Raw genomic sequence first — 12,646 nt, forward strand, 5'->3', positions numbered from 1 at the left:
GGTTTGTCCTACAAAATAATCAGATGAGCAGAGAGCTTTGGCTACTTAATGTGCAATGAATGATAGAGAATGAGAACTGGTTGGGTTTTTTTAACTTACTAGGACATGCTGAGCTTAGTACTGCTGTAACACAGGGGCTTTCTATACAGTAGTACCTTGCCCAGTAAAGTCTATTTTTACATGCTGTGGCTTGGTGCCTGTACTAGCATGATCAGCCTGGCTGTGGTGGTATCTGTCCTCTTGTCACACTCCTGCTCTGCTCCTTTGCTGGAACTTTCTTCTTTGGAGTATTAATAACATTACTGTGAGAAGGTGCTTAGCTCCCCGGCCTGCCTCCTACCCTGTTGACTCTGAGGGTAAGGCTGTAGGAACAGCATTTTCAAGCAAGGGGGCAAGAAGTTGTGCCGTTGAAAGGTGTTAATGCTGTTGTCAATAGAGTTCATGACTGATCAACCTTGTTGTTCACTGAAGAATGAATCATTTCTCAGTCTCCACATTAGATGCGGGAGCTGGAAGTAAATGCAACCTGTCTAGGGTAATGATTTCCACCATGACTTCACTTGAAGAACATCTCTGTTTTATGACTACAGAATGGGGTCACTTGTGCATTACCTTTTCCTACATTGCAAATGCTTGTTTTATTCGTTGCGGTAACGTCAAGCCGTTCGTTCTACTCGGAATGGCATGTGCACCAGGTATCGAAGTCACCCAAAGGGTATGATAAACAAAGAGATTTTACTTCCTCATGTCATGTTCATCCCATATTTACCCTATGGTGAGAGCTCTGTTAGCACAGGAAACTGCTTAATGATATCTCTGTGTTTATTTTTCCCTTGTGCTTAGCATGATAGTTACCTATTTATTTCTGCTGAAGAGGATTACAGGCATTTTTCAATTATAAATGATGCACGCAAGCATTATTTATCCTGTTTACTGCAGACCTATAGAGTGTTAGTCAGTCTTGAGCAAAAGCATCTTGTTCAGGAAACGACATTTGTAGGAGTGGTACTGTGGGTATTTTAGGGCAATTTCAGGATGGTTTTCCATCTGTTCCATTAATACTTGCTGTGCAGCACACTCATGACCAGCAGCATAGCAGGTTTGTGTTTATGCCTTCCTGTGCTTGAGAAATTTTCATTCGTGATGTTTCTTCTGTGTTAGCCTCTTGAATGAGGAGGGGGAAATTCATTGCTCTTCTCTCATAGGAAAAGAAAAGCTTTGTGGAGCTTTGGCAGGCGTGCGTTGGGTGAAGCCTCAGTGCTGAGACCCAGTTACAGATGTGTGGTCTTTCTCTACCACTGCAGCCAAGGCATGGTGAGAAATGTGGCATGGAAAGTCAATCTGAAAAATTCATTACTGTTTTCCTTCAGGATATATTCATAAGATAATAAAAAATACACTGCTGTAATATAGATTATATAACAGAGAAAGATAACAACAGTTTGTAGAAGGATATAAGCTCAAGTTTCGTGACATGGAATCATAAAGGAGGTCAGAAGGACACTTCTTATTCTAGAGATTTTTGTCCTTTTTTTTCCTTCTGCTTTTTTTGCCCTCCTTTTCTTTTAAGTATCAGCTGTTGTCAGAGACAGGATTCTTGTATGGGTGAATCTCTGATCTCAACCAGCATGGTAGCTGCAGGCCAGTTAAACCAGAGATGTACAGCAATGGGGATAGAACTTGACATTTTGGGTTTCAGAAACCTCCTTTTCTCTATGAACACAGGCAGAAAAAGGATACAGGGAAGTGCAAAAAAATAGAGAGGAAATTCAAGGTGGGGTTTTTTTAAGAACTTGAAGAAAGAAAGATATAAGAAAAGTTTTCCTCTGAAGCCTGAACCATTCCACAAAATGAGGAAACTTTGGGGCACTTTTCTAATGGTCTTGCCAAGATCCTGAAACAGTTGTAGTGAGGTGTGGGAGAACAGTATGTGAGCATAAGGAAAAAAGGGGAATAACATCTGGAAGGAAAATAAGACGATATCCCATACAGGTCTGAACTGACATCTCCGCAAGTGGTACTTGTTGGCATGTGATTTTTTAAAGAAACATGAGATCCCACTCCCCATACCCTTGGAGAAAACTTGATTACAGATGCATGGAGCATTTGCTTTCCAGCCCCCAAAGAAATAATGTGACTGTTGATTTCATGCTATTGAAGAACACAGCACATTTGCAGAATATGCTATCAAAAAGGTTGCGTAGCTGGATCTATATAGGCATACCACCTCAGCAGATTAAAAGGGTGCTGCCAAGGCTGAGGTTAAGAATTGATCTACTCTGACAGAAAATCCCAAAAGGAAGAGTTTTAACCTTTAGGATTCTTTCCATCTATTTGCTTTCTTCAAACTGATTGCAGCTGTCACCAGGAATAAAAACAAAGCAAACGAAATAAAACTCTTCACAACTTATGGTTAAGCAGCAATAAATAAAACATTGTTCAAGTCCAGTGCAAGTTTTTCTTGCAGTCTGTACTAAATTGCTGGTAGCTTTTTTAATGATTATTTTTTTTTTTTAGTGGTAGCCATGGCTTGGAGGAACCTGAATAAATGGAAAAGATGCAGGAACACGTCTTGCTACATCTCTGCATTTTTAGTGTTTACTGTTGATTTGCCAGAAGCCAGACAGAACTTACAAAGTGGGTCATTGGATTCAGTGTACTGTGATTATTATTTATACAGAATCCAAAGTGTACGGAGCACCCCTTTGGGCATATAAAAGTTCATGCTTCAAAGAGCTTACAGCCTTCAGGGCTAATAATATTATTGCCAGTAACATCTAAGCTGTATATATTTCAAAGCTGCTGTTGCTACTTTCATAATTTTATTGCGTATCTTGCCCTACCTGATCACTGCAAGTTCTGAAGTACTGTGACGAGAAAAGGATCTTCAATTTCCATTTAAAACACCAAACCAAAACAAACTATTTTGTCTCTAGACAAGAGCACGAAAATGTGTCCTGAACACAGCAGAGCAGTTCAAAGGCCAAATAAACAGAAAAAAGAAAGGTGGTTTGTTGTGGGTTTTTTTCAATGCAGTTGGCTAAGAAGATAATGAGGTTTCTAAGATTCCTAATTAGTCATGGGGAGGAAGGACGAGAAGACGTGCTTGTGCTTGTGAAACTTGGGCCAGTGGATTCCAGTTCTCTCCTCAGGCCATTAGAATTTGTGATTTTTTTACAATAACACATTTTTTTGATATGCTGCGGTCAATGATGTCCTCTTCCTAAGAGCGTGCTCCAAGCCGGTTCTGCGCTTCACGTGACAGTATGTTCCTTGTTGGGCACCGGGTCCTCTTTCACAGATTTCTTCTTTTGTCTCCACTCCTTTCCTCATATGTTAATACATGGCCATAAAGTGATTAAACTCTGTTTTTCCTCATGACATTGAGATCACGGGCAAGCAGCAAAGTACAGGAGCTCTTTTGCATTCAATGTTTGCCCGTTGGGAGCAGTCCATCCAAAAATGATCAACACTGCTCAGGCTTCTGGTACTGACTGGTGGCAAAAAAGGGAAAATGTACCACGGGAATGAAGTACATGGCAGTATTTATTTCCCAAAAGTAAATTGGCAAGTATCTTAAATAATGGAACGTGTTCACAGAAATTGAGTTACTCCTTCAATACCTCTGAAGAGGCAAAAGGTTAAAAAAAAATTGCATTATTGGTTGTAAATTCCTTGGCTGTGTTACAAGTGACTGAAGTGATGGGTTTAATTTGGAAGTTGTGGAGCTCAACAGGGTTAATCCTTCCTGCTGCTTTCCCCTCCTATCTCTGGTGCTGGGCGTCACCACTACAGAGAACATGGGTGATTGCTGCGTGATAGAAGAAATACTTCAGGATACCAGTTTTTGGTCTGGCACTATAGGCAATCACATTGTCAAAAATCAGGGATTTCTTCTAGATCGTCTCACAAAGCTTTTTTTTCCTCTCCCTTGTCCAAGTGACACTAAATTAAATAAATGTAAAAATATGGATAGCAAAAAGATGCCAAGGCCCAACACTATTACAGCTGAAAGGGGTCCAGCTTCACTGATTTCAGTGGCAGCACCAGATTTATTCCCATATCGGTGAGGGATGGACTGAGATAACTTCTGTTTATCACAGCAATTTTCCCCTAGGAAAGTGGAAGTAGCTGGAGAAAAATCATCTCTCTGTTTTTAGGCTTTGCTGGGGTGATAATATGGCTAATGTTGTAATGAATTCAGAGGATGCTTTTTTTTGATTTAACCTTCTTTATTTTATTACGCCATGTATCTTTGGCATTTGGTGAAGAGCCATTGTAAATGTGAGAACTAAGCAGCTTGTTAGATACCATCTTTTTTTTTTCTCTTTAGAAGATTAAACTGAGACTGTTCTGCCTGATGCTAGAATAGATGTAACCAATCCTGTATCCTTTGCGTGTAGGTCAGTCAGAGGGACAATCCAGCACTGGATCCTATTATCCATGGGTTGAAGGGCGTCGTACATCACGGTAAGTAGCTGCTTAAACTTTCTTCTTGCCGGGAAGGGGAGAAGGGCAGGAATATTGTCCTTAAGGGATCAGGTCAACCCGGGAAGGACGTGGTGAGCCTGCACATTCCTCATTCACTGATGTTTAAGGGCATCAAAGCCATTATTTGATTGGTAAAGATCGGAGTAATTTGTTACCTGAAAATGGGTTGGGGTTAACAGTAAACAATTTGTTTCTTTTCAGTCAGTGCTCTAGAATGCGTAAGTTATCAATCAAAACCTACTACAATATATCATTCATATTGGTACTTCGAAGGCAGCGTTGATGCTTTACTCCTGCTATTTATCTTCCGTTTGCTCTAAAAATACTCCACTCTGAAGTTTCTGTTTGTTTATAAATTATTTGTCTTTCAAATTTAGGGAGCTGATAATGAAACAGAAAATTAACTATCTGTGAAAATTAATTAAACTTTGCAGCAGATGAACATCTTTCTAATGCTGACATAAATACGATCATTCGGCTGTTCTGATGCATATAAACCTATTATCCTTGAACTTATAGCAGGTACTGAAATAAATATTAATATATTTTATACTTTTATAACCAGTTTTTACTTAGGAATTTTCCTGAAACCTTATCATGGGTAATGCATCATTAGCAGTGACATCGAGATGCTCCAGTTCCCAAAGTACTCTTGTCAGGTTTTAATATAATGATTTGTAAAGTTTTAATAATCTCATTGTAATTCAAAAGGCATCTGCTGGAATGGTGCTAGGTACTATAATAAATCTCCGTCCCATCTATAGTGCTGTGATAAAACATCTTTGCACCTTTTCTGAGGATTGTCTTTAGACATTAGCTAGTGCTGTAGAGCTTAATAAACATTTTTTTTTTTTTTTCTCTTGACTGCAAACCTAAAACTAGTTGACAGTGTTAGATTAAAACAAATAGGATTTTGGATTAATTGCTCTACTTTCAGAGTCATTTAACATTGCTACTGGGAACACCAATAAATCCAATGAAAGTGAAAAATAGGGGTTAAATGATAATATAGCAAAAAGTCCTTCATTTAGAGAATTTTCCATAGGTTTTGCTGTTTATAAATTGCAGTGTTCTGCTGTGAAGTAAAAACAACACACTGAGCTGAAAAACTGTGTTGTTTTCCACAAAAATAGATGTTATTATCTAGCTCCCACTGGGTAACAAAACAGGCCAGCAAAAATAAAGCGAAGACGAGTTGGGCTGTACGGATTTTTCAGTGGCTGAGTAATTTGACACTGAAGTCAAGCTGCCATGAACTGGACCAGGATCTCTTTTTAGCTTTGTTTGCTACCTGCCTTCTATTTCAAGACTCTCTACCCCCTGCAAGCTCAACAGTGTTTTAGCCATCTCATCACTTTTTTTTCTGCTCCCTCTCTTACTCCGTGCTGCTGCAGCTGAAATAGCCACTAGTGGATAATCATACCGGTGTCTCCTAAGAGTATTATTCCATTCCCAAAAATAATTGTTTGGGTAGGATGTGACACGGTCCCGAGGTTGTGATTCCCTGACCACATGATGATTAGTCTGTCTTGGTGCTGCCTACCCACAGCAAAATCTGGGTGGATAAAAGGCGTTTATTTTTGTTTTGCTCACAATGCACAGAAGGCAGCTAGTGTTTCAAGTAAAGGAAATCGCTTGATATATTTCAATAGCTTGTTTCCTTTTCAAAACATTAAGGAAGAAAAAGAGGAAAATCTTGCTTTCCTTCCTGTTTCAAAGGCCCTGATTAAAGGCCTTTTCTGAGGCTCTTTTGGTGGCTAGAGTAAGGGAATTTCCTCCTACAAAGTAGTTGTTCAAAGAAATTGTTCTCTTTAAGTTAAATATTGATGGAAGGCTTCAGTGAAGAATTCTCATATCGCGTCTCTCTTTTAATGCTATTATATAGAATAATAGTACAGATGTGAGCTTTTTATTCCAGACACACTCATTTCTTTTCTTGATGTAATTTACTTGCGTCTTATGTGAGCACATTTTTATGAATTTATCTGAAAACGTTCTTCCTGCCTTCCATTTGGCTGCATTCAACTGGGACCCTAAGGCAACACGGACTTTTTGGCTGAAATACAGTGGAAAACTCTTGTGGTTTTTGGATAGAGTGGTTGGATCAAGCAGGGATCCAACAAAAGGAGCTGGAGAAAGGGAAAATTGAAACCTTAAGTTTCTTTGCATTTTATAACATTTCTGTGCCCACGTTGTTTTTAGGTGGTCATCACAATGCAGAGGCACATGCCGATAATGTAGGAATCAAGAATACATATGAATGTTGAGATAACTACTTTGCTTTTAAATTAGACTATGTTCGTATATCCTCTGCTGGCTGGAGAGCTCACCAGCCCCTCAGCATTGCTCCTACCGTATGCCTCATCTCAAGACGCCTATTTAAGTAAGATTTCCTTGGTTTTCTGTATCCCTTTCCCTCTAACCGGCAGAGCATCCTTCTCGAGTTGTGCTGGACAGTCACTGCTTCCTCGCAATCATTCAGTTTTCAAAGAGGAAATTACACACCCACACAAACACTCGTCCTCACCCTCATTTCTTCATTTGCCTTGTGGTGGTACTAGAAAGCCTGGTCCTATGTGGGGACTCTGCTCTGCACCACGCTGTATAGGGCACCCACACTGGCCTGTCCCCATGATGGTGACAGATCCAATGACCCTCAGTTAGGTGTAGAGATGGTACTGATGGGCGGTGAGCTGGTTTTTCATTTTTCTTGCACAGCTTTTCATTTTTTCTGTGAAGTTCTTGTATTCTCACAGTGCCCTTCCAGGGGTAAGTGAACAATTTAAGTGTCAGAAGGACTTTCTGTGGAAGTGAAAGCAATTTTTGCTTGAGATTTCGTCAGGGATTTGAATTACTTACTAATTTGATGGAACATAAATAATTGTGCCCTTCACAGTGTCACCAGCTTAGTAACAATGATGGAGAAGTGCACGCATAAAAATCAATGCAGGCTTAGTCGCTACTCAGAGTTCACTTTGTTTCCTCATCTCCAGGCATAATTTTGTAGAATCTTAATGCCACATTAAGCTTAATTTTACGTGAGCCGCCAAAGAAAGTTTCTTAGCTGGAAGGAAAACTAGTGGTGTACCAAATAGCCGAACAACGTTTGGATCAATGATGATGCTTTCGGATTTGCCCCGCATCTTCCTGCCGAACAGTACGTTCCCATCACGTCAGTGCTCCCCAACTCCTGCATCTGCCCTCGCAGAGCATTGCAAAGGTACACGAACGCCGAGGAGGCTCTTTTCAGAGCTGTCAGTTGCCTGTTGCTGATTTTAAAATTGCTTTCAGTTTTGTGCTCTGCCAAGGATTTGTCACACCTCCCGCCAGCGAGGTGCCTGCTATTCTCACTCCTGCTTTCCCTGCCGCAAAGCACACGGCGAGCGTGCGTCTGCCGCGGAGCCCGCCAGGGACTGACAGCTGGGAGCGTGCAGCCCTCTCTCTGCACAAGGGATGGAGTACGGGCAGGCGTGATAACGAATTTTCTGATGCCAGCTTGCTGGTGTCTTTCAGCTCTGACTGCAGGGGTCTTTTTTAGCTCCTTTTCAAAGGCTCTTCTCATCACGAAAGCTGATGGGAAAGGTCTCCAGCAATGCTGGTGCTGGTGGGAATGATGCACATCCTTAGTTGAAGTTGGATCGTTTGGTAAAGTAATAAAGTCACTAGTGCCTGGCTGCACTTGCACCACACATTGCCCAGGCATGGTGCTGCAAATCCGACTTCTGCCTCTGTTCTGCTGCTGGTGTGCTCGGCTGGGTGCCCTGCCCTGAGCCCCTCTCTGCTCCTGCTCCTTCCTCATGGTGCTGAGGATCACGGGGCAGGACGGAGATGCTCTTGTGCAAGGGCTGAGGCAGCTCCTGAGACCTCAGGGAGAGTGATTGTGCACTTGTGGGAACAGGGGAACGTGAAATACCAGGTTATGTCTTATACAGTTGATTTGCATTAAAATGGCTACTAAAGCTTTTGTCTGCCACGTGCTTCAGCAAGATCTCAGAGGAGCACCTAGCAGGATGGAGCTATTGCACAGAAACATTGCTTTTTCCCACCTCTGCTGTCTTTGACTTGCCCTTTTTAGTACCGTTTTGTATGTAAGCCTCTTAGAGATGCCTTTTCCTTGTTCTTACCAGCTGCCTGAAAGGCACTGAAATGAGTCTCCTTCCCCGATGTCAGTCCTGAGGGCAGCGCTGGGTGCTGGAGGCTGCACGGCGTTTGCTCTCTCCCAGCCTGGGCACGGGTGCTCTGCGCAGTCCCGTTTCACCATGCAGGCAAATGGCTGTCAGAGGGAGCAGCAGCCCAAACTACCCCAGGCCCCTGGGGAATCTTTCACGGTGATGGAAACCATGTTTTGTCACTCTGTCCTGTTCTCTGCATCTGTCACCGAGAATCTACATGGATCAGCAGAAAATTATTAGCAGAGCACAAATAAATTACCACAGCAGAAAAGCCTCTATTAGTGTCACAAAAATGGGGCTCTTATTCCTTTCCTTGTCAAAAGTGAGCACTGAAAATCAAAGTGCAGCTAGATCAAAAGCTTAGGTACAAAGTGAATCAATGGCATCTGTTGCTTGTTTGCGAACGTGGGGTGGGGTGAGGGGAAGAGAGGAGCCTTTGTTTATTTAAAAGGGAGTTTGGAAAAAAAAATCTTGCTTTTTTCTTCTGCCATTGTATATTAAAATGCCATAACTTAAGCTCAGCATGGAGCAGAGTGTGATCTTGGGTCTCAAGATGGGTGAGAGGTGTTCAGGCAAGTTGGTGGTGACCACCAAAGTTTCAGGGGCTGCTGGGGGGACTGTACCAAAATACAGTGGGAACGGAATTGCTTTAATAATGAAAAAGGATAGAGAATAAATATGTTTCACATCTCTCCAGTTGTCCTAGGCAAAAAGGCAGGGAATAACCTGTTAAAATATATCAGCACTAAAAAGGAAGCAATCCAGACAGTGTTAGTTACCCTGTGGATCTATCACACCAGAAGGCACAAAAACAAGAAAACACCATTAGTGGCATGACAGGTTTTTTCTTTTGTTTTTAACTTTAACCATAACACCGCCTGACAAGCTGTTTGCTTTCTGCACCAAATATCCAGGGGTTGTAGAGAAGAAAGGCGGGGGAGAGGGGTGAGGGTGAGATGTGATACCATGGGACGCTGTCTTTTAAAGTAAAACTTTGAAGAAAGCAGCAGCCCAATTGGGAACAAGGAAGGCCATCAGAGGGAGAGCAGTGTGCTGTGTTAAACTGAGAAGGAAATGTGGAGGAGCATTTCTTTTTCCTCAGGGATGATCTGGATATATTCTTTTGTTTTCTGATCTGTTCTTGCGTTCACAGTCAGAGTAGCCGTGTGAAAGGGGCCAGGACACGATTGCTGTGGAGCAAAAGGGAGGAGGAGGGAAGTGGGAAATGAAGATGAGAGCAGAGGTGATAAGTTCACACCTTTATGTAGGGCAGCTCTGTGCATAGCTGCAGGGGTCTGTATCATTTAAAAGAATAAATGATGGAAGTGTTGGAAATCTCTGGTCCTTTACCTGTCTGCTCTAAATAAAAGCAGTGCTGGTCGTGGTTGAGTAAAGACCAGTGAGCTGACATAGAATTAATGTATTGCACAGAAAAACTAATTCAAACTAACAAAAAGAAGATTGCTGCTGTTGAAAGTTAAGAATTAAGGTTGATGGTGAATGTGAACAAAGGACCTGCGGGGAGAAGGAGCTGGGTGCTTTGCTGGTGGGTTTTGAGGACGTTTGCTGAGAAGAGAGGGGTGGCGAAGTCCGAGAACGTGCGGTTTTGCTCTGGCTCCGCTGGAGCAGATGTGAATAGCCCACGCTCCTCTGGCCGCTTCTGCCTTGCTTCACCCTACCTCTGCCAGGGTCCAGAATGCTCCAGGGATCCTCTTCTCTAAACTCCTTGTCGCAATTTCTTTTTCCTCCTACCACTGGTGCCCATTGTGTATTTCCTGGTTTCTGTGTCCCTCCAGCCTTGTCTCCACATATACCTCTGCCTCCAGTTAGGTTTTGCGAAACGTAGAGAAGTCTCATCCCAGTCTGGGATGGCAACAGCCATTCTGCCAAGCTCTTCATCAGCAGTGCTTAAGCATCAAAGGTTCAGAATTATTTTTGACTTCTTTAAAGAGTCAAGACCTCTCCTCCCCAGCTAAACCTTTTCCTCCTAAGCTGTTTTAAGAGAGGGAGTGAGAAAAATTGAGCCTGAGACCAACACCTGGCATGGAAATGTTCAATTTTTTTTTTGCATAGGAGACTTGCTTTTTTTCTGTCCTCCTGGTTTTTGTACCACTCACTGGTTGTCTTGGATTAAATTAGTCAGCAAGACAGTGGTGTTATCTCATTCCCTTCCTCCCCACCATGCTGTGCTTTCTGTGTCCTTACAGCTCCTTACATTGTTCAGCAGAGGCTCTGGCTTTTAAAAAACTAAATAAGAGTGAGAAAAATGATTGCACAATAAATGACAAGAATTACCCTGAGTACAGAGGACTCAGTCAGAAACTGCTCTTCATGCTGGATTTACGCAGCAAGAACTCATCTGCTGATCTTTTCAGTGAAAGTAACATATAGTATTTGTAATCTCATCTTTAAAATCACCACCGTGAGTCTGGTCCCTGGCTCTGGTGTGCAGCCTGTTTTATCTGGGAAGTTCTGGCTCAGTAGGTGTGCAGCATGGTGTCCTTTTGATTATTTTTGTGTGTTTGCTTTTTAAATGTTTGAATGCAGAAGCTTTAGAAAGACTTGGCTCATTGTGAAAATGAAATTGGCAGTAACATTGTTTAACAAATTTGGGAGACTTTCAAAGCTCTTCATATTGGTATTGCAGATTTCAGTTATTCAAAGTGTAGCTGGGTAACGTTTCCACCTATCAGGCATTGCACATACGTTAATTTTGGAAATAAGCTCATTTTAAGATATTGTTTTCAATGCAGCCAAGTTCCTGTTTTCTTACAGAAAAACATGATGAAAGTCCCAAAGCATTCCATGAGATTTAAATGGACTTGGCATGTAATTATTTTCTTGTGATCTACAGTCCAAGTTCCTGTTAGATTTAAAAAGGGGTTTGATCACAGATAGTTGTATGCTGTTTACCTGCATATCTCAAGAAGCCTCTTAACTCTACAGTGATTTGGTTAAAATTCAGGTCTATCTTTTTCCAGCATTTTACAGAATATATTTTTAGCAAGTCAGACCTTGAACTCAAAATATTCAGCTGATGGCTCTTGCAATATTTGTTGGCATCAGCTTGTGAAACCTGCAGTAGTTGGTGGAGATCCACTACCAGTATCTGTTTTAAGACCTGATTTTTTCCTCTGCTTGGAAAACTATTGTGCACAATTCAGTATTAGTTCACACCTACTGGTGATGCCTTGACAAATAAAGAGTGTAAATAGGTCAGCTTTTTAAAGCATGCCTGCAATTGCTCTGTCTTTGGGTTGGGTTGTACAGAACATGTCCCTTGGTCCCATGCAAAACAGTGGGGAGATTTACCAGCCCAAACAAAGAAAATACTGGGCATTACTTTTCACGTTGCCGTTACGGGAGAAGGACCAAGAGGTAGACGTGAATGGTGTATCAGTAGGTCAAATGTTACCAGCTGGCTCTGTTAAATCTTTTTGGTGAATGTAAGAGTTAAAATACAATATTGTCCTTTTTGCTGTGGAACACTCAGTAGTTTAAATGTCACATTCACTGTCTTAATTGTCAACAACCAATCTGCGGTACTTGCTAATTTTTCCTTTGGAAATACTAGAATGAACACTTTTTTACAAGCCTTGGTGCTGTAAACAAAGAATCGCTGTTTAACTGTCGCTAAAACTGGCTGTGCTGCATTGCTGGGGCATCGCAGTGGATGTTCTGGGTGCTGCTCTTTTCCGCATTGCCTGGGAGTGGTGGCCACAGCAGCATGTTTATTGCTGCTTTCCCAGAGGAATGCTCACTAGTTCGAGGGCCTGTCGTTAGGGGCACGATCTCTGGGGCTCCGATTTCCTGGCTGTTAATTTTTCTGCTTGGGTGCCCATCTGCGTTCGGGTGCTGAGATGGGAGTAGGACAAGGAGCAGCAGAAGAGACCGCTCTGCAGTGGGGCTGCGGTTTATGTGTAAGAACGAGTAGGTGGCTCATGGTTCGGTTTCGCAGCATTGATTGCGGTGGTTCACAGGTA

The 12,646-nt window shown here is 42.1% G+C and overlaps 1 protein-coding gene across 1 annotated transcript in view; it reads left to right on the top strand.

Moving 5' to 3' along the window:
• Window positions 1–12,646, top strand: part of PTPRG (protein tyrosine phosphatase receptor type G) — a 417,051-nt gene that overhangs the window by 299,369 nt on the left and 105,036 nt on the right. The window contains exon 6 of the mRNA XM_075714254.1: window positions 4,404–4,470. Coding sequence (XP_075570369.1) covers window positions 4,404–4,470 — 67 coding nt within the window. The remainder of the gene's footprint in view (window positions 1–4,403; window positions 4,471–12,646) is intronic.

Source organism: Pelecanus crispus, chromosome 7, assembly GCF_030463565.1.
Source record: "Pelecanus crispus isolate bPelCri1 chromosome 7, bPelCri1.pri, whole genome shotgun sequence".
Lineage (NCBI taxonomy): Eukaryota > Metazoa > Chordata > Aves > Pelecaniformes > Pelecanidae > Pelecanus > Pelecanus crispus.